At 38.5% G+C, this 23,555-nt stretch overlaps 1 protein-coding gene across 1 annotated transcript; it reads right to left on the bottom strand.

Moving 5' to 3' along the window:
• Positions 1-5,373: 5,373 nt before the first annotated feature.
• Positions 5,374-6,347, bottom strand: LOC131488654 (olfactory receptor 51B5-like). Its single transcript, XM_058690514.1, has one exon. It carries the CDS (start codon positions 6,345-6,347, stop codon positions 5,379-5,381), a length of 969 nt encoding a protein of 322 aa, XP_058546497.1. The 3' UTR covers positions 5,374-5,378.
• Positions 6,348-23,555: the final 17,208 nt, after the last annotated feature.

Here is a 23,555-nt window from a genome sequence, read left to right on the forward strand (position 1 = left end):
TTGGCTGTGGTTGGGCACATCTGGTGATTTCTGCCTCTCTTGCACTTGCATCTAACATTCAGCTGGATGTAATCTCCTGTCATCTTCCTATTCCCTCCTTCTTATGTCCATTACAGTTTGTGCGTGTGTGTGTTTAAATCTTATTCCTCACTTTGCTCTCTCCCTGTAGCTAAGTCCCATATGTCTCTTCTGCATCACCCAGGCTCCTGCACAAAACTTAATGCAAAATGTTTTGTCTTTTACATCATATTACTAGCGTCTCAGACCTAGGGGCTCTAATTAACTCACCCAATTGAAACATGGATGTATTTTCAATCCAGTGCTAACATTGCTTTCTTTATTGACTGCTATGGGAATGCATCAGCCTTCCTGGAAGCAAAGACACATTTTGACATAGATTATCAGGTCATTAATGAAATTTTAGTAGTCTTATTTGTAACACAGTGATGCAACAACTGGCCGGTAAGCTGACATTAAACTGAGTTATGTATTGACATTGACTTCCAAATACTACTTACTGATATACTAATTGGCTAATGTGTAAGCTCGAAGATCTTACACTGATATACTGATATACTGATATACTAATTGGCTAATGTGTAATATCGAAGTATAGCCTTTACCAAACAAATGTCCAATTAAGAGTGACCAATAACTCACCAACACCCTGCATATGTGGTCACCCTCAGGCCCTCCAAACGCTAATGTTTTCTCAAAGGTGGATATTCCTGACCAGTCCTGACTGGGTCTTACCCCCAGTGGAGCTCTTACACTGTGACCACCCCAAATCTTAAAGGAATGGCAACTCTTAAGGTTAGGCATAGAGGTAAGAACACACACACACAGAGTTTTGTCCTATAACTGAAACTTCATCAAATTACTGAAGGCAAAAAGCACAAAGAAGAGGAAGGGGAGGACAGAAAGGCAAAATAGGGAGATATGAGAGAAAGAAAACTGAACATAGAGAATAGCATGAAGAGGAGGAAAAGATGTGATGTCAGAACCTGTATATGTCATGATGGCCCTGCCCTGCACCTGTACTCCCAACAGCAGCCTCTTCCTCTTCCCACCTCTTCCAAAGAATATTCCTGTTGTAGGAAAAATAATATTGATAGCCCTGGGTAGCTATCAATATAAAAGGTCTAGGTAGCAACCTGGATCTCTTGATTATGCATATATGCACCCATGATTTAAAAATAAAACAAGGGACGCCTGGGTGGCTCAGTCGGTTAAGCCTCCGACTTCGGCTCAGGTCATGATCTCGCGGTCCGTGAGTTCGAGCCCCGTGTCGGGCTCTGGGCTGATGGCTCAGAGCCTGGAGCCTGTTTCAGATTCTGTGTCTCCCTCTCTCTCTGACCCTCCCCTATTCATGCTCTGTCTCTCTCTGTTTCAAAAATTAGTAAACGTTAAAAAAGAAAAAAAATTAAAAAAAAAAAAAGAAAACAAGACAAAACAAAAAAAGCACTGCATATCTCAGAGAGTCAGTATTTTCTAGGGAGTTTTTCTTTTTAGGGAACATTTCTGTTAGAATCTGTTACGCTGGACACAATCCATGGATACACATAGCTTTCCTCAGTTCTCTATTCACCATCTTGTAACATCTACGTGAAGGAAGAGTATTCCAAGAAGAGCAATCTTTATTTTCTTCCCTATTCTCTCCCTCTCATTCTCTCATGGTCACCCCAGCCTTACCTGGGGCACCAGGAATTAAGGGCAGAGGCAACTGTGGTCTTAATATAGAACCAGATGCAAATGTTATCTTTGAAGAGTGCTATTAGGATTAATTGGTAAAGTTATTTGTATAGGAAAACGCTTCCCCAGGGTCCCTTTGGCTGCTGAATAATTAGGCTTCTGAGATATCTTCTTCTGGCCTCCTCTGGGGAAGTAGGAGGACCCACAGAGCTGTGTCCTGTAACCCCACATTTTTGCTACAGACAGAAAGCAGGATTATAGCTTCTTCTAGCAGATGGAAGTCGTGCTGTCAAATCACCTTTGTCCTTTCTGATCTCTACCTGAACAGAGAAGATATCAACAAAACTGCATTTGCCTTTGTCATTCCTGAATCCAGGAACAAGGAATTTCATGAAATTTAAGTGAAGTTTGATAATTCCCTGACAATTACCTCCCCTTGGTTTCAAATGAGATGACTTATTATAGAGTATTTCACACATGTATTCTTTTTTTATGTTTATTATTTTTTTTTCTTTTAGAGAGAGAGGGAGAGAGTGAGCATAAGTGGGGAAGAGACAGAGAGAGAAAGGCAGACACAGAATCTGAGGCAGGCTCGAGGCTCTGGGCTGTCACCACAGAGTGGGATGTGGGGCTCTAACTGACCAACTGCGAGATCATGACCTGAGCCAAAGTTGGATGCTTAACCAATTGAGCCACTTAGGCGCCCTTCACACGTGCATTCTTAAAGTGATATCATTTCACAAATGAGTGCAGTTACTGATGAATTCTTTTAAACAGTAGGCTTTTTATCTTTCTCTTAGTAAGTCTTATCCAGAGATAATAGTTCTTGCCTTCGGAATATAAGTCAAATAAAAAAAAAATCTTCTTTTACTTTAAGTAATAAGGAATTTTACTTAAAATAAATTTTACTTTAAGTAATAATGAATGGTAATAATAATAAATAATAATGAACTGAAGTAGTGGAGATGGAGAAGGTGTTCTTTCCATCCTTAACTTCCTCCGATAATTTGTACTTGAGTAGAAAGGGCTGTAGTCACATTCTGGCATGGATAAGGATCTGATGAGCTCTCTTGTCTTGTCTTAGCCTCGTCTCCTAAATTTGTCCTGGAGTCTAGCCCAACTGTGAGAAATTAAAATGAGAACGGGTGCAATGTAGTGAACCATACGAGTCACAATTTAGCTTCTGACATTTCAGATTCAGTTAAGTTCCTCTTGAACTCTCCTCAGCCCATAAGTCTTTCTCAAAGTCAGTAGGATCTGAGAAGTCACAACTAGTAGGGGTCAGTCTCTGAGAATGATTTGAGTCTGAATTCCCTTTCCCTGAAAACTCTTTGCCAAGTGCAAACTTAAGGGTGACTTGATTTGGAAAATCATATTTTGAGCTGAAAATGAGGTAAAATAATGAGAACGTAAGACAAACAACAAGAATTCCAGCATTCTCTCTGTTTCATCAGTAGGAAGATTTACCCTCTCATCCACAGAACTTCACAACGCTTGTGTATAACTATTTCTGGAAGCACCACTTTCTCTAGAACAGATGGAAGTCATTTGCTACAAGACACCCCAGTCAGGATAACTTCCAACATGAGGCATAGGACAAGTCATTGGAGAATGGGAGCAGCTGTTAGCCTTTATCAACCAACACTCCAAACAGCCAGGTTTGAGGGCACTGGGAGGAAGTGGGTGGGGCACCATTTCCTTAAGTGGCCATTATGGCTCTGCTCTGCATGTGTTTTCCAAACCTTATTCATTCCTTTCATATTCCCTGCAATACTGCCAGTGAAGTACAGAATCCCAGAGGCATAATCTCTCTGATTTGGGAAGACTTCCCATTTCAGGTAGTGAAAGCCTTTCTTTGATGTAGAGTTTCCCAACAAAGGTCACACCATCAGTGCCTGTCTCTTGTGGGTCACAGAGCTCAATCTTCATGAGACTATGTGTTTTGAAGATATTGAGACAGCTTCATTAGTAAAAATATCTAACTTTCTGAGTTAAAATATTTTCCTCTGGCCTTACCTGGCAATGGATCTCAGCTCTGGCGTCATGCAGTTTTTAAGTCCTATTCCTACTCCATAATATTCATGATATATATGAAGGTAACATTCAAGCATTCTAGGTACCTTCATTACAGATTCAGAGAAGTCTTTTTCTTGGGAATTTTTTACCATTTGTTGATCAAGGAGTAAGAGAAAATAAAAGGGTAGGCATGGCAAGGAGATAATCAAAGACATAGTTCCAGCTGGAGTTTAGCTTTAGAAGGGAAGAGTTGGTATTTGCCTGTGGTCTGCTTCCTGGGGAGCAGGGGCCATAATCTTGGTGAAGCAGTTCCAATTGACTTGAGAATAATAACCTGAAGTAAGCAGCAAATGTGAGTGATGAGTAGCTAACACTCATAAGGGGCAAAGAGTAGGTACACAGTTCTATAAAGTGATATGGACAAAGCACCAATCACATCAATAGCATCTTCTGTATATTCTTTCTCCTGACTCATCTACTTCCTTCTTTGCCCCAGTTGTAATGTAATGTAATGTAATGTAATGTAATGTAATGTAATGCAATGCAGACACAGCGTCCACCCTGGGAGGACATTTTGACTTGAGTCACATTCTCTTCCCAACTCATCAGAAAATCTCAAACAAAATGTGCAAATCTATTCCTTCAATCCCTCAAGTTTTGTTCATAATAAAAGGAGGGAGGAAAAAAACATTTCTTCCATTCAGACAGACCAGTTAGCCATTGGTAGATGTTCTGGAGATGGTACCAACATCAGAGCTAACAGTGGAATAGTAGGATATGAATGAGGGCAAAGAAGGAAGGGAACACTGACTATGTCTATTTCCTCTTTTTTATCCATTGTTCCTCTTATCACAAACTAGTTTTTCATAAGTTAGCAGTGTCTTGGGAAATAAATACAAGCTTATTTTCTTAATATTTTTTTAAATATTTATTTTTGAGAGACAGAACACAAGCGGGGAGGGGCAGAGAGAGAGGGAGACACAGAATTCAAAGCAGGCTCCAGGCTATGGGCTGTCAGCACACAGCCTGACATGGGGCTCAAACCCACAGACTGTGAGATCATGGCCTGAGCCGAAGTCAGACACTTAACTGACTAAGCCACCCAGGTTCCCCAAGCTTATAATTCTTGAGACAAATTCATGGTCATTTGATGGAGAGGGGAGGAATCAATGATATGGTTGGGATGATAAGTGATTACAACACTGAGTGAGGAAGAATTCATACTTCTTTACTGGAAAGTTACAGAACATCAGTGGTCAGACATACAGGTTCCCACAATTTGTGTGAATTCTGTGGAGCAATTCATGGGAATGACACTGGATATAAACAGACCAAACTTTATTTCATGCAAACCAACTCATTATTTTATATCCTTATAACTCTTTTCCTATCTGCCACCTTTCTAAAACCCTAAAGATAAATATTATGAATACATTATAGACACAACTATAAACACCCATGGTGTTGTTATCACAAAAATTGAGTGGCAAACAGATATTAAAAATTTTCTTTAAGAAGAATTGCACAAACTAGATTAGACCAAAGACCTGAGCTTACAGAGGTACTATAGGGAAATTTTTAGCTCTACTTTGACAATTATTTTACCAAGAGATTTGATCATGGGTGTTTGATATGAGATTTCTTTGCTCCACTGCCAAAACCCAGATTTCTTACATTCTGTGCGAGGGACTATGATGGTTAGTAAAAAGGCGAAGAAAGCCACTCCGGATCTGCTTGGTCTTGACACTATAGATTATAGGATTCATTAGTGGAGGGAAAAGAAAATATACATAGCTCATAGTGAGGTGGACAATATGTGGAACCTGCTTCCCAAACCGATGAATCAGAGACAATCCAATGACTGTGACATAGAAAACCAGGACACAGCAGATATGGGAGACACAGGTGTTGAAGGCCTTGGCCCTCTCTTCTTTGGAGGCAATTCTCAGGACACTCTTGAGTATCAATACATAGGAGATGAGGATGATCAGAGAATCCAGCACAAATATAAAGACTACAAGCACAACTGGATACAGTCGATTGAAGGTGGTGTCAGCACAGGCCAGTTTGATGACATCCTGGTGAAGGCAGAATGCATGAGAGAGAACATGGGAATGGCAATAGGACAAAAAATAAAGGGGTACAATTGGAGGGATAACAGATACAAACCCCCTCAGCAGAACTCCCAGTCCAATTTTCAGCACTTGAGTATAAGTGAGTATGGAGGTATATCTAAGGGGGTTGCGAATGGCAATAAAACGATCATAAGCCATAGCAAGCAAAACACCAGACTCTACAAAGGCAAGTGAGTGTATAAAGTAGGCTTGAGAAAAACAGGCTACTTTCCCAATCTCCCTGTGATCCAACCAGAGGACTCTGAGCACCGTAGGCATCGTGGTCAAGGTCAGCCCTAAGTCTGTGGCTGCTAGCATGGCCAGGAAATAGTACATAGGTTCATGAAGATTGTGATCTTCCTTAATGAGAAGGAGGAGGGTGCTGTTGCCTAAAAGGACAGAGATGTAGATGAAAAAGAAGGGTGTGGAAATCCAGTGGTGAGCTGCCTCCAAGCCTGGAAAACCAGTCAACAGGAAGGAACTGGAATTGCCATTCGGCCTCTCGTCGGGTTTATCCAAAGACATGTCTTTTTTTTTTCTGTTATTACCACAGAAATACAGCTCCACTTTCAAGGTATCCCTCCAACTATATCGTCTCAGAATTCTTTCTTAAAGGTAATAATGACATCAATATAAGCTATTGTTTCTCAAAACATATTCTCAAAACAAGTTGTATCTTCTGTGTTCTTAACTGCATATTCCTGGGACCATCCCTTACCTACTTAATTAAATCCTTGGTGTTTCATATGGTCATCTGCATTTTAACAATGTCCCCATGAAATGTTTAATCCATACTACATTTAGAAACCATCTATATCAACTATTCAGACTTCACAGAAAAAACCCTATTTGGTGGATTTCAAGGAACCCAAACTTGACCTAACTATACTTGTCTTCATGGTGATTCCTAACTCACATTATCCTGTATATGTGTGACTTTGAATTCTCAACAAAAGTTCCAGGGGTCTAAGAGAAAAAAAAAGGCATGGAAAGAAAAGCTGGACCACTACCACTGTTGCTAAGGAGCAGACAGATATGAGGAAGAGGTGCTGTGCCTTCCCAATTCATGGATCTGTGTTGGAAAAACAAACATTACATTTTAATTAGCCTCCCCCTGGATACTACATAACTTTTAAATATCACTACAATAGCCTAATTTTAAGTTAGATAATTATAGACCCTGGAGCTGGAATAAATGCTTAGGCAAGCCAAGGACATGGCTCATCATTGATTTTATCCTTCAGTTTGAAAAAAAAATTATCTTATTTCCATCTAATTTCTTTCTCCTTCCCCATTATTTTTCTGTAGACCCACCCTAGTAACTCCCTAAAACCTGATTTGTCCGCTTTCAAGCTCTCCATTTGTGTTAAACATCCACCTTCTTGATCTCCTTCCTTCTATATCCAGCCATGGGCTTCTGAACCTGTCCTACCCGTAATAAATGATAGCCCTTCTGCTGCTTAAACAGAGTTGCCTGTTAGTGGAAGGAAGAGTTATGTCCCTTAAGAAGGTTTCATTGTCTCTTCTGCTACTAGATTATGGACTACTTGAATATATACATATATACATTATATGTATATATAAGGGACATACATAAGGGACTACTTGAACATATACATATATACATTAATTCACCCAATATGTTTTCAGCATTCACTATGTGATAGGGATGGCATATTAAGTACTGGGATTAAATGCTAATAAGACAAAGTCATGGATTTTATAAGCCATAAATTAGGTTAGAAAATAAATAAGAAATATCTAGATAAATATAAGTGCAATTTTAAAATAAAACAGCACTATTTAATAGAGATTGATTGGGATGGTATTGCATACAGTTTATTAATTTGGATGATCTGTCTCTGAGGAGGTGACATTTGAGCTAAGACCTGAATAACAATGAAGGTTGGCCATATGAAGATCTGGAGGAAGACTCTTCCATTTAAAAGGGAAAATTAGCATGTCTGGAGCTTGGTGAGCAAACAAGACAGAGGCAATAGGTACTTTCAGAGACCCAGGCGGTGGTCAAGGGCCTTATAGATAACATAGGGCCTTATAGACAACACTGGAACTCTATTTTACTACAAATGTGACGAAAACACATTGGACAATGTAAAAATCACAGTGGAGGAGGGCATAGTGACATACTGAAATCTGCATTCTTAAATTATCAGTTGGACTGCTTTGTGAGGAATGGATAATCAAGCAAGATCCAAGAAAGGACAGTAGTTAGAACGCTATCAAAATAGTCCAAGCTGGGGATGGTGATTACGACTAGGAAGCAGTGGAAATAAAAAAAATTTAAACAGATATAGATACATTTTTTAGGTGGTACCAAAATTTGCTGATATATTGGAAATGGGAATGAGGGAGAAACAAAATAAGACTGGCTCATTTCTTTGTGTGTGTGATTTATGGCTTGAGCAAATGGGAGGATGGGGAAGTCATTTCCTCAATGGAGTAAGTCTGAAAGACATATATTTACTCACAAGGAAATCAAGAGTCATCAGTAAATATGGTTGAATGGGAGCAAATGGATGTCCTTTTTTTTTTCTTTTTACATACCAGAACAGTTTATTCAAGCTTTTTTCCCAACTTAAAAAAAGATATTCTCATTCAAGTATGCTTCTTTGAAGTTATTTTGCCAGTGGAAACCACCACCCTTAAGATGTTCTCAAAGAAAACCATCCTCTTACCTTGTACCTGTACAGATGAGATTGAACTGCAAGCTTCTAGCAATGAAGTGGTGCCAGACAACTGGGCATGAGATGTTGCTTTAGCCCTTTGGGGCTGACACTAAGCAACATAAAATTGGCAGAATCATTTCTCATTCTCCACACTCTGTCTTTAGGATTAAGACACATAAATTTAGAGTTTATTGAAAATATAATGAGTATTGTTTATTTTTCAGTCACTGGATACAAAGATAATCCCACATAGGTGTTCCTCTTCTTAGGTATTCTAAATACAACCTCATTCCCCTTGCTTCTCTGACTCTTCAGCAATGATCTTAACCCAATGTCTTAAGGCAATTTTGTGAAGAATTCTCATTGTAAAAGAATATGTAACACAGTAATATAAATCACAATAAAGCTACTCAAAATGGAGGAGAACCATTCTATTTTTCCAATAATCTTCAATTCAGTTTCCTCTTCTCTATTTCCAAGAATTCCATTCAGATCTAACTTGTACTTGGTGCTATGAGAAATTCACATGTCTTCAGCTAGGAGCTTCTCTTAGTTTCTGAGAAGAACATTGAGGAATGATTCAAAAGCTGAGTAAAGACCATAGGGGAGGAAAGAGGTTATGAAAATTTGGAATAGCACTAAGAAGAAGAATATATAGTTGACTAAATTCAGGCAATCTTCTACCATTTACAGCTATAACCATTCTCTACCTCATTTCAATATAGTGTGGGATTAGAGGTGCCTCTGTGATCATCCCCTAGAAAGGACAGGAGACATGTGAGAGGGCCAACCATATTCATACCATGGAGCACGGCAGGTGTCTCATATGCCCAGATATCTTTCCAAGCGCTACCAAATTCACTGAGATCTGTGCACTCATATAGAGCCATGAGCTATAAAAATCCTTTCCTTCTTCTTCCTTCTGTTTTCTTTCTAGACAAGCTTATAGAGGAGTGCCCTAGTACCCTTTCCTATATATGCTGGGTGTTTGCCCATACTCACATGCTGCCTCGCTTGGATGTTAGGGATAAAGAACGGGGTTCTTGGGTCCTGCCTGGGGACTCAGATCACATGGCTCCTTCTCAAAGTCAGTTAAGAGATGCAGTCAGTTGAGGCTATTAATGAAGAAAGCACCTCCCCCAGAGTTTTCCCTTTTCCAGCCACTGTATCTCTTAAAAAGCATTTTCTCTATCTTAACCCCTCCTGCGAAGGAGATGGAACATTTAACTAATCTCTCCAAGGTCTTAAAGCATCTTCTCCCAATCAGGTAAGGGGTTAACAGAACCTCAGGTGGCAGCTTTATGTGTGAGAGATCAGAATGCTTGTTTTTGTGGCCCCAGCAGACCTTGGTATCACCTATGGGAGACCATTTATCCTCCACATCTACTTCAAAGGTCAAATCTCTCCCAGTTGATCTCAGGAGAAAACTTAATGCATCTTATTAGCCTAAGGCTTTTGAATTAATTCTATTTTCTGCTTGGTTTATCTCAAAGCTAGCTTGAAAGTGGAAAATCAGGTAGACTGGAGTCAATTTATAAAAGTCACCCTCCTCTAGTAACTAACATGAATCTTCAGTCCTTATTTTTCCCTGATTGGCTTCACATCACCAGAATTTTTGTTTGCTGGAAATGACATGAACATACCTATAACACAGTGCATGCCTTATCACTTTAGCCCCAAGGATGATCATATCTGTGGTTTCTCCTTTGACCATGCATGGCAGGAACCATCTTCCCTGTTACTGGTTTTAGAGGAAAAGAAACATATAGTACTCATGAACAAATTTCCTGTCCCTAAAGATCTGTTTGGGTTTCTACCATGTTTTGTTAGGATTAAAGCAATGTTTAATGCAAATCTGAGATGCAAATGACTACTCTTAGAATCATCAGCTGGCGGGGCGCCTGGGTGGCGCAGTCGGTTAAGCGTCCGACTTCAGCCAGGTCACGATCTCACGGTCCGTGAGTTCGAGCCCCGCGTCAGGCTCTGGGCTGATGGCTCGGAGCCTGGAGCCTGTTTCCGATTCTGTGTCTCCCTCTCTCTCTTCCCCTCCCCCGTTCATGCTCTGTCTCTCTCTGTCCCAAAAATAAATAAAAAACGTTGAAAAAAAAAAAAAAACTTTAAAAAAAAAAAAGAATCATCAGCTGGCTACTAACTGTGATAGGCTGAATTGTGTCAACTTGAAAATATTCGTATGTTGAAGTCCTAACTCTCAGTATCTCAGAATGTGACTGCATTTGGAGCTATGCCTTTAAGGAGGTTATTAAGTTAAAATGAGACTGTTAGACTGGGCCCTAATGCAATCTGACTTGTGTCCTCAGAGGAAGAGGAAATTTGGGCATGGAGACAGACAACAGAGTGCACAGAGGAAAAGCCTTGTAAAGACACAGGGAGAAGATGGCCATCTACGAGGCAAGAGAGGCCTCAGATGAAACCAACCCTGCCAATGCCTTGATCCAGGACATCGAGCTTCCAGAACTCTGAGACAATAAATTTTTGTTGTCTAAGCCATGCAGTCTGTGGTACTTGGTTATTGCAGCTCCAGAAAACCAAGACACCAGTAATGTAAACATGGACAAATTACACAACCAACCTGTTTAATACTGAATGTATATTTAGGTATAAACTTAATAAAAATTATACAAGACTGGATGCTAAAAGTTACAAAATTCCAATCAACAATATCAAAGACCTGTGTGAATGGAGAGATGTACTTCATGGATCAGAAAACTCAATATAGTAAGCAGGTCAATTTTCCCTGCTTACCAATTTCCCTGCTTTCCAATTGATCCATAGGTTTAGTACGATTCCTGGCAGTCACAGCAAAGTTTTTTTTTGTTTTTTACAGACATAGACAGGTTTATTCCAAAATATATATGGGAGACAAGAGATCTAAATAGCTAAAACAATTTTGAAAAATAATAAATGGGAAGAATAATTCTGTTCAATGTTAAGGCCTAGTATATAGCTCTTGTAATCAAGGTGGTAATGGTATTGATGGAGGGACAGATATATAGAAATATGGAACAGAATAGGAAACCCAGAAATCAACTGACCTAGATATACTCAAATGATTTTTTTAATTTTCTTTTAGTTTTTATTTTTAAAAAATTTCCCCAGCTTTATGGAAATATAACTGACATAACAACATTGTGTGAGTTTTAAGATATACAATGTGATAAATTATATGCATATATATTGTACAGTGATTAACACAATAATGGTAATAAACACCTCCATCACCTCACATAATTACCACTCGTGTGTGTGTGTGTGAGATGGGAACATTTAAGATTTACTCTATCAGCAATTTTCGAGTACATAATACAGTATTGTTAACTATAGTCACTGTGCTGTGCATTGATCCCCCAAATTTACTCATCTTAAAACTGCAAGTTAGGTCCTTGTGGTCAAAATCAGCCCATTCCTGACTGTCAACTCCCAGCCCCTATCAACCACCATTTTACTCTTTTTCTGAGTTTGATTTTTTTAGATTCCACGTATAAGTGAGATCATCCAATATTTTTCTTTCTCTATTTGACCTTATCATAATTTCACTTAGCAGAATGCCTTCAAAGTTTATCCATGTTGCCAGGATATCTTTTAATGACTAAATAATATTCCATTATATGTGTATGTATACCATAAATGTATGTGTATACAGTAGCTGTTAAGCAACTGACTCTTGATTTCAGCTCAGATAATGATCTCATGGTTCGTGGGTTGGAACCCCATGTCAGGCTCTACACCAACAGTATGGAGCCTGCTTTGCATTCTCTCTCTCTCCCTCTCTCTCTTGCCCCTCCCCTGCACATGCTATCTCTTTCAAAATTAATTAATTAATTAATTAATTAATTAACTTAAAAAAAGAAAACCTGATATATATTTTTTTCTTTATCCATTCATCTGTTGATAGTCACTTAGGTTATTTCCATGTCTTGGTTACTGCATATAATGTTACAATGAACTTGGAGGTTTCGATATCTCTTGAGATAGTGATTTCATTTCCTTCAGCTATATACCCAGAAGTTAAATGCTGGATAATATGTTAGGTCTATTTTTAATTTTTTTTAAAGTAACCTCCATTGTGTTTTCCATAGTGGCTGTACCAATTGACATTTCCATCAACAGCACACAAGGGTTCCCTTTTCTCCACATCCTTACCAACATTTGTTATCTCTTGTCTTCTTGATAAAAGCCATTCTAACAGGTGTAAGGAGATATCTCATTGTGGTTTTCATCTGAATTGCCCAGATGATGAGGGATGTTGGGCATATTTTCATGTACCTGTTGGCCATTCATATGTCGTCTTTGGGAAAATGTCTATGTAGGTCTTCTGCCCATTTATTAATTGAACTGTTTGGTTTTTTGTTTTGTTTTGCTTTGCAAAAAACTGTTTTCTTTTTTCTGCTTTGTTTGCTACTGAGTTGTATGAGTTCCTAAAATATTTTAGATATTAAGCTCTTATCAGATGTGTGGTTTGCAGATATTTTCTCCCATTCCATAGGTTGCCTTTTCATTCCGTTGGTTGTTTTTTGTTTTGTTTTGCTGTACAGAAGCTTTTTAGTTTGATGTAGTTTCATCTCACTTAATTTTGCTTTTGTTACTTGATCTTTTGGTGTCATATCCAAAATACTGTCACTGAGAACAATGTCAAGGAGCTTTTCTCCCATGTTCTCTTTCAGCAGTTTTATGCTTTTAGGTCTAACATTTAAGTCTAATTCATTTTGAGTTACTTTGTGTGAGTGTGTAAGATGGGGATTTAACTTCATTATTTTGCATGTGATTATCAAGTAGTCCCATCACCACTTCTTGAAGAGACTTTCCACTCTCCCCATTGAATATTCTTGCCTTTCTTGTCAAATACTAGTTGGCCATATATGTGTGAGTTTATTTCTGGGCTGTTGATTCTGTTCTATTGGTCTATATGTCGGTTTTCATGCCAGTAAAACTTTTTTGATTGCCCTAGCTTTGTAATAAAGTTTGAAATCATAAAGTGTGATGCTTTAGGTTTTATTCTTCTTTCTCAAGATTTCTTTGGTTATCTGGGGATTTTAGTGGTGCCACATGAGCAGTTAGGCAAGAAAAGTGTTTAAAAGACATCCAAATTAGAAATATAAAAATAAAATTATCTCTGTTTGCAGATAATATGATCTTATATAGAGAAAATCCTAAATACTCCATTACAAAAACTATTAGAAATAATAAGCAAATTCAATCAAGTTTCAGGGTACAAAATCAATGTAATAAACTGAGTTTCATTTCTCCATACTAACAATGAACTATCTGAAAAAAATCCAAGAGAGAAAAAAAATACCATTTACAATAGCATCCAAAACCATGAAATACTTAGCAATAAAGTTAACCATGGAAGTAAAAGATTTGTACACTGAAATTTATAAGGCATTGATGAAATAAATTGAATAAGATACAAATAAATGGAAGGATATTTCATGTTCATGGGTAGGAAGAATTAATATTTTTTAAATGTCCATACTACCCAAAAGCCTCAAAATTCCAATGGCATTTGTTTTTTCTTTTTTAGAGAGAGAGAGAACACAGCAGGGGAGAGAGGCAGAGGGAGGGAGGGAGGGAGGGAGGGAGAGGGAGAGAGAGAGAGAGAGAGAGAGAGAGAGAGAGAGAGAGAGAATCTCAAGCAGGTTCCACGCTCAGTGAAGAGCCTGATGCAGGGCTTGATCCCAAAACCGTAGGATCATGACCTGAGTTGAAATCAAGATTCAGATGCTCAACCAACTGAGCCACCCAAGCACCCCTCCAATGGCATTTTTGAATTGATTTCTGACAAACTTGCAAAAGTAATTCAATGGAGTAATGATAGCTTCATCTAAAAATAGTGTTGGAGTAATTAGCCATCTCTGGGGGCGGGGGTGGAGGGAGAAATACTCCCACTTTATACAGAATTAACTCAAAATTAATATGGACCATAAATTTAAGTGTAAAATACGATACTCTAAAACTTGTAGAAAAATACAAGGGCAAATCTTTGGGGCCTAGGACAAAGTGAAGAGTTATGTTTGACATGGAAAGACTCTGTTAGGAGAATGGAAAGATGAGCTACAAACTTCGAGAAAATATTTACAAACAACATATCTGACAAAGACCTAGTATATGGAATGTTTTAAGAACTCTCAAAACTTCACAATATAGAAAAATCTAACAGTAAAATCAGAAAATAAGCAGAAGACATGAACAAGCGTCTCACTGAAGGGAATGCATAAATGGCATATAAATTCATGAAAAGATGCCAACATCATTAATTATTAGTAAAATGCAAAGTAGAACCGCAATCAGATATTGCTACAGCATTTCAGAATGGCTTACATGAAAAATGGCACCAAATGCTGTCAAAGATACAGAGAATCTGGAGCATTCAGACACCGCTGGTGGGAGCAGAAAGTGGTACGGCCACTCTGGCAAACACTTAGCAGTTTCTTGTAAAACTAACCATGACTTACCTTATGGTCTAGCAGTTGTACTTTTGTGTATTCATCTCAGAAAAAATAAAAACATACACCAACCCAAAAACTTGTGCACAAATGTTTATAGCAGCTTTTTAAAAATAATTGCTAAAAACTGCAAATAACCTAAATGCTCTCCAGTCACAGAATACTTAAACAAACTGACAAATCCATACAATGAATTGCTGCTCAGCAAAGAAAGGAAACAAACTATTAATACATGCAACCAGTGGATACTTTTAAGAGAATTTTGCTGAGGAAAAGGAAAGAAAGAAAAAAAGAAAGAGAGAGAGAGAGAGAGAAAGAGAGAAAGAAGAAGAAAGAAAGAAAGAAAGAGAAAAAAGAAAGGGAAATAAAGAAAGAAAGGGAGAAAGAAGAAAGAAAGAAAGAAAGAAAGAAAGAAAGAAAGAAAGAAAGAAAGAAAGAAAAGAAAGAAAGAAAGAAAGAGGGAGAGGGAGAGAGAGAAAGGGAAGGAAGGAAGGAAGGAAGGAAAGAAGGAGCAGAGAGAGAAAAAGGGAGGGAGGACAGAGAGTGGGAGGGAAGCAAGAAAGCCAATTGAGTCTATGTAATTTTCTTGAAACAACAAAATTTTAGATACAGAACACAGATTAGTAGCTGGCCAAGGTTAAGAACAAGGGGAGGGGGGAAGGAAGAGAAGTGAGTATGTCTATAAAGGAGTAGCATTAGGTAGCTTCATACAGATGAGTCAGATTTGTATTTTGGCTGTGGTGGTATTTACAAGAATCTGCAATGTGACATAAAACAGTTGCATAAAACTGTATGCACGTACATAAAAGTTGAGTGTATATAAAAATAAGTGCATATTTAAATAATCTCTGTGGATCATACCACTGTCAATCTGTGGTTTTTGACATTATACTATATTTATGCTAGACGTTTTTATTGGAGAAAACTGTGTAAAACTTCCACAGGTTCTCCCGATATATATTTTTGCAACTTCTTATGAGTTAATAATTATTTAAAAATAAAAAGATAAGAAAACACTCACCCTTAAATATAAGGTGTGTTTTGTTTGTTTTAATGTTGAACTTGCAATGAAACACTCTAGGTATATACTCCTGTGAAACTTAAGAACCCACACGTGCTGCTGGGAGCTGGTGGACCCCTGGAGATATTCCTTCAATACCTGGATAATATGCTCCAACTGTCCATTGGTCTGGGAGTGGTGGAAACAGTGATTTGACTAGGAGATGTGAATCTGAAAATTCTTGGGAAATGGCCTCCAAATATAGGTTATCAATAAGGAAGCTGTTGTAGACATGTTGCTCTGCAGGCTAGATTCCCCTTCAAGGAAAGACTTGCTGCCCAGCCCTGGGAAAGGGGTCACCAGACAGTCTCCAACTCTCAGCTTCTACAGAGTCTCTCAGCTGCAGGGTGCCATTTTGCCAAAGGTCATGACCTTATTTCTTAGGTGACAAAGTGAAGAGAGGTCTTAAAAGCCTGGCCGTTTCAACCCCCACACGAGGTATTACTGTTGGGTAATAAATACTTGCTCCACAGTTTCTTGCTATGTTGGCTGACACTTTGTCAGCCCATACCTCAGTTCCATTTCTTCCTCTGACAAATTCTGTCTCTTCCTTTCTTTCCAAAGCCTAACCTCTAATAACCAACCTTCACCTCCAACTCAGCTTTGTATCTGCTTCTGGAGAACCCACCCCGTGACAGGAACATACTCAGCCTTCACGTGTCTTGACAATCTGTGAAAGTATAAATTTCACTGCCCCACAAGAATGTAAGTGTTCTGGATAGAGAGCTACTGGAGGTGATAATCATGACTTTCTGCTGACAAAACCACGCTGTGACTATGTGAAAGGGTGCAAGAGGGTACATCAAACTACAGGTCATTCTGGGATCAGAACAGAATGTGGCCTAATCAAAGGCACAGAATTAATATGGACACCAAAATGGTTCTTGATCCCAACTTTATACCATAGAAAAAATTCAGTTTGTGGGAAACTTAAAACAAAGCTGTTGTAAAACAACAGAGGGATTTTTATTCCAATTTGGGATTTAAATTTTCTTACATATTACACACAAATAAGAACCATAAATAAATCTGCATTAAAAATAACTTATTTTGTGAAAAAATTATAATAAAGAGAATTTTAAAAACGAGCTGTAGAGTAGCAGAGATATTTGCCATACTTATATTTGATACAAGACTCATATCAATAATTTATAAATAACACCTGAAAATCAATAAGAAAATGATAGCCCTCTTTTTAGAACCGGCAAAAGACTAAAACAGGTCCTTCACAGAGGCAACTGACCAATAAATATATAAAAATGCGTGGACATTATTGGTCCTCAGGGAAGTGCGAATTAAAACCACAGTGAGATACCACAATACACTCAGTAGACTGACTTACAAAAACCCTGAAAATACCCAGTGTGATTAAAGACGTGAACCAGTTGAGACTCACGAACTGCTAGTGGAATATAAAATTATGTAATCGCTTCAGAAAATACCTGACAGAATCTATTACCATTGGTGAACATAGTCTTTCCAAAGACTTGTATCCCTAATTAGTCTAACAGAAATTCATATGTACGTGTGCACAACGATCAATTGAACATGTACCAGAATGATCAGAGTAGTGTATCTGCAATAGCCAAGCTATCACTATTCTATTTTACTATTAAGAGTAGAAAAGTAAATATGGGCTATATACATACAATGGGGTGCTATACAGAAATAAAAATGAACACTCTACTGCTCCATGCAAACACATGGATATTTCTCACAAACCTAATGAGGAGCATAGATGCCAAACACAAGAAGCACACAGAGTATGATTCCACTTACATAAATGTCACAACTGGGTAAAATAATCAAGTAGCTGGACTGCGTAAGGGCACAAAAGGGGCTTTGCTGTGCTGGTAAAGGTGTGTTTCTCATTATGGGTGGTAATTACCATGGTGAATTTACTTTGCAACGAATTCATTGAGTTAGACCTTTATACTTCAGCTATATTTCTTGATGTAAATTTACTTCAATAAGTTTTTTACTAAAACAAATGCTCATTGAATTATTTTCTGATTGTCTATTTAGGTTTATACATTTTCCCCAATACTGTTTTCATTGTAGCAATAATTACATGATCAAATAAATGTAAGTTAGTCTGTAATTAAATTAAATCGAATCTCATAATTTGCTTAATAAAAAAAAGAATACATCTGTGTGTTTATCTGTATATCTTCTATATATACATCTATGACTAAAATCTAACACAGTAAATTTTTTAAAACTTTTTTCTAAGTAGAATGGTGTGTGTTGAGTTTGTGGTTTTAATTTGGAAATGAGAATTACTCTTCATCAGGGACACATCATTAAATTGCCTGTGACATCATCTACCTCCAGTAGCAGAAACTGGGGAATATGACATTGATTCTATAGTATAATCACTTGGATATCGATGTACCATTAAATTGCAAAGATTAAATTTACTTCTCAAATAATTCATTGTTCAGTGGGGGAATATAATCCAAAATATAAATAATTGAAATAAGTGCAATTATGACAGAGGTAGTAATAGCTGACATTGACTGAGTGCTTATTATGTCAAGTACTATTCTAAGTGATTTATATTTAGACCTCACAATAACTTTATGCAATGGTGATTATCATTACATGCATTTTAGAGATATGGAACATAAGGTGCACTGCGGTTAGTTTCTCAAAGTGTCAAAGCAGCACAGCAAGAGTCAGAGTCACAGTGTAAACCAAGTGCTCAAGTTCCAGCATTCAAGATGTTTTAAAATATTATCTATTTATTTTGAGAGAGAGAGAGAGCAGCAGAGAGGCAGAGGGAGAGAATCCATGCTGTCAGCACAGGACTCAACATGGGGCTTGATCCCATGACTGCAAGATCATGACCTGAGCCCAGATCAAGAATCAGGCACTAAACCAACTAAGCCACCCAGGTGCCCCAGCATTCATGCTTTTAATCGCATGTATACTGTATTGCCACTTTTTGCATGAGAAAAGACATTAAGACTTTTGGCTTCCAGATAATTGGCATTATGGTTCCTGTCCTCCATATCTGAACTCATAATTTGATTACAAGTGACTCCCATCCTTGTTTTGTCTTCTTATGGGGAACATGGGGATGGAGGATGTAGATGGAAGGAAAAGAGGAAGTCGGGGACTGGAGAGGGCAGCTCCCTTCTCTGAGACAGGGCTCTGGGCCAGACATCAAGATTAGAGGAAAGACAAAGAGATGGGAAGAACTCTCACTTCACCAAAGTGATGTCCTGCTCTCCTCTAGTTTGAACTCAATCCTCATTTCAGGGAGAAGGGTTGGGAGTTCCCACATACAAGTGGGGAAAATGCTTTCTCAAGAACTCTGTTTCAGTCCTCATTCCTAGCTGGTCTGCTTGTCCTTCCATATGCCTACACATATAAACAACCAATCAGTCTCATAGCAACAGAGCTTAAGTAAAAGCCATGACATAGACAGAGACCTTGGGGACTGCTGTTCAAAGCCCCAGATCCCCACGTCAAGGATTCAAATAAAGATAAAAAAGATAAAAAAGATGAAAAAAGGGAGGCACAAAGGGAAGGAGGGGTGCAGACAGGGAGGAACAGTGAGTGACCTAAATCAGGAACGGACCCTGAGGACAAGCTTCTGAAGTCAATGTTCCTACCTGCCAGAATTTTGTGCAGACCGTGAAAAGAATGGCATTATGACTAAATCCTTAATAAGGCTCAGGGTTGCAGATTCATGCCTATGGAATGAAGAATGAAAGAGAAAAAAATTCAGGTCAATGAGGGTATGTAATGAATTTTCTCTCTGATATCTCACTGCAGGTATCAAAGTAGAGAGGACAGGAAATAGGGAGCTGATTTCTTGGCAAAGAGAACCTGATAGTATTCTCTGTCAAGGGTATGTGGAGAAGAGACACGGGTCTTTAAGACTCTCCAACATCTATAAAATCTGATTTCTTTAAGGATTACCTCCTCAGATGTATCTAAGAAGGCCAAGAATCCAGACAGATTATGGAACACACGAGGCAAAGAAGATTTATGGGAACAAACCAAATGGTAGGTGTAAGCTTGGGGATAAATTATGCATTTCTAATTCTTGTTCTCCCCATGCCTGCACCTGTAGCCTCTCTGGCCTCCGTTCTAGCCCTGTGATTTTCTGCATGGACTTTTCCCCTAGAAATCCAGAAAACTGACGGGGTTAGAATCTCTTGAAAAGTGTGAGAAAGGGTAGCTTTGTAATTATAAGAGCTTCAGACACTTCCTGGAGAATAGTCCCTACCATGCAAGACTGTTAAACCAAGTCAAAGTTAATCTTGGATGGAGTGTGGGCAGTGTGTGCCATTAGATTAGAGATGGCTGTTTGCATAGCTGTGTATCTTCAGCACCTGGAAAAGTCCAGTGCAATAGGCATTCAATTGAGGATAGGGTACAGTTTTTTCTCTCCATATCCCTTATAACAAACAACCCTCAGGTCATCTCGCTGGGGATACACAACGATGTATTCAGAATCAATCAACCACTTAGGAGGGCGTACCAAGCAATCCACATGCTTTGATGATTTGATACCCTGCTCAAAATCAGGCATGTAAGATGGTCAGAAAAATCAATTTGTTTGTGTCAGTGAAAAAATTCAGGTCAATGAGGGTATCATAGTCACCAATCATTCAGTGACTAGAAAAGAAAGCAAATCATGTGCAAGGCATTCTGCTAAGAAGTATGTATTGAGAACGGAGCCCTGCAGATAGAATAAAGAGAAGAATGGATTATAAATGTGAACTATTCAGAAAAGAATGGTAACAGAGAAAGGTTAGGAGATTTTTTTAAAAAAGGAGGAGAGATTAAGTATTTATGATAGAGGAAGTGTCAGGAAAAGGGGAGGAAAATAGTCTAAGGGAAATTGAGGGAGCATGTGAAAGATAAAAATCTGAGCAGGATCTCTGGGGTGTCTGTACAGAGCCCACAGTTCATGTATCAGGGTTTGAGACTTTGGGAATTAGCTTCTCATCAAGGAAAACCCAGGTCCACTCTAAGATTCTGGGAGATGATAGGTGGCTGCAGGGGTGAGGCAAAAGTCTAAGATTTTTAACCCCCCAACATTTACAGATAACCTCATGTCCAACAAAAATAACTCTGAGCAAATTAAGTAAAAATGTTCAGATTTTCAGTATGAATACATAATAGAGAGGCAGTAAGCTTGGTTGTACTCGAAATTACTACATAGATTTCACCATTCCTAGAGTCTTTCTAATTAATCCACAGTGCATAAACAGGACTGTGCCACTGGCTGACTGTATCACCTTGGACACGTAACCAATATGACTATAGACTGGGGAAAGAGACTGCTATAAAGATTCTACTCCCCCACTCCCCACAAAACGAGGCACATGTAGTGTCCTAGTGTCTTGATACATAAGGGAAACTCAGCAATGATTTATTCCTTACATTCCCTTTTTGAAGCTATCTCCCCTGTCTGGTGCCCCCACTCGTGCTTCTTTAACGTCACATAAGCTGAGTATTGCCCAAGCCTTTCACTCACAGGCATCAGTCAGCTATTCCTCCTCCTACCCCTATGAAGACAGAGTTGCTTTTCCCTCAACCTACTCCAGTCCCTGGGCTCCAGGCTTTTGCAGCTTGCAGAAGTCCCCACCCTCACTCACCACCCTCCTTCTCTCCTCTCTGTCTCCACCCCAAACACCATCTTTTATCCACTGTTCAAGTGAACTCTAGTTTAGTATTTTCAGATACAGCCATACCCAGCCTCCTCAAAACCCCCATCATCTTATATTGGTTCCCCAGTCTTGTTAAGAAAACTTGACACGTCTCAGAGTAAGTGGATAGTCAGAGTGAGTGGATAATCATGGTGCGTAGCCACCAGGAAGAGAGTGAAGAGGCTCTTCTCCGTAATAACACCAGAACTTCATAAGTGAAGAACAATTTACCCTTTGCAAAGCACTTTCTCACTGGCAATCCCATTCCATTTTCACAACCTGTGTCAAGAGCATCACTGGGCAAGGCAGAAATTGCCAGTACCATTTAAATTTTTTTTAACATTTATTTATTTTTGAGACAGAGAGAGACAGAGCATGAACGGGGGAGGGTCAGAGAGAGAGGGAGACACAGAATCCAAAACAGGCTCCAGGCTCTGAGTGGTCAGCACAGAGCCCACTGCGGGGCTTGAACTCACGGACCGCGAGATCATGACCTGTGCGGAAGTCGGACGCTTAACCGACTGAGCCACCCAGGCGCCCCGCCAGTACCATTTAAAGATCATGAAATCACAGCCCAAGATTAAATAACTTTCCCAATATTATTATTGTTACAAAGTAGCAGAGCTGGAATAACAAATCCTTCTGAAGGTAAAAACTCAATAATCTTATACACCTTTTTTCATGGGCAAAAAGATGTCCTAGGATTCATATATTAAATTCACACCAAGATGTTCTTTTCAAAGCATGTGAGATACACAGTCCCTACCAACCAGAGTAGAAGGTGGCTCTCCTTTTCTCTGAATGATGCCACCAATGCATGCTTTTTTTTTTTTTTTTACTCCTAGAGTTTGTCTATGTATATCAGGTGATGCCTGAAATTTGAATGTCACAGAGCCTTCTCACTTTTGTTAAATCTCATCACACTCCACAGTTTGTAAAAAATTTTCTTCTTGAACTTGCCTAAATAACGGATTTCTATCTTTGTACCTCCAGCAGACAGGTGATATGCTAACAGTAATCTGTGCTGTTAACAAATAGCGCTCTCAAATGTTTGTCATTAAATCCCCTTTTTATTGCTCATTTTTGTATCTACACTATAAAATTTTGAATTCTTTGAGGCACATCACATCAATAGCCAAAGAATTATGATGCTAAGCAACATGGATTTTGATGTCTATGTGTTGTGGAGATAAACACATATAATTTGCTCATATAATTTTTGTGATAAATGTGATATATGATATCATATCATTTTTCAAGTCTCTAGAGCTTCAGGTTTTTTTCCTCCAGACATAATGAGTATTGATCATTCCCTCAAATCAACTAAGTCTATTTGATTGACTGATTGATTGATTGATTGATTGATTATTTATTTGTTTGTTTTGCTACTGATGTTCATATTTGCTCTTCTTGGAATTAATTCTCTACTGATCTTTCAGGTTTCATACTTTCTGAGAAATATCACAAGTGAAGATAAAGAGCACACTGAAAAATACACTGTAAGTTCCAACACTATTAGATAGCACTATTCAAATATACTGATGTCTTCTTTCATTTTGCCTTTATTTTCTCGGTTATATAATTTATAAGGACATCAACTAAGTCTATTCTGTTGACATTGCTGTATTTCCTGTATGTTGTACAGTAGCAATGAATAATACGTAGAGTTCCTTATACACTCTATTCTCCCATACCTAGAAATCTCCAAATAATGACTAAATTATCATCCTTGCTAGCACTGGAAGTCAAGACTGATAAACATCTTATGAACAGGTAGCACAATCAAGGGCAACTTCTACAGAAGAGCTTCTACTGCATTACCTGAAGGGAGTATCTTCTTTGCAAGGCTTGCA

Source organism: Neofelis nebulosa, chromosome 10 (assembly GCF_028018385.1).
Source record: "Neofelis nebulosa isolate mNeoNeb1 chromosome 10, mNeoNeb1.pri, whole genome shotgun sequence".
In the NCBI taxonomy this organism is placed as follows: Eukaryota; Metazoa; Chordata; class Mammalia; order Carnivora; family Felidae; genus Neofelis; species Neofelis nebulosa.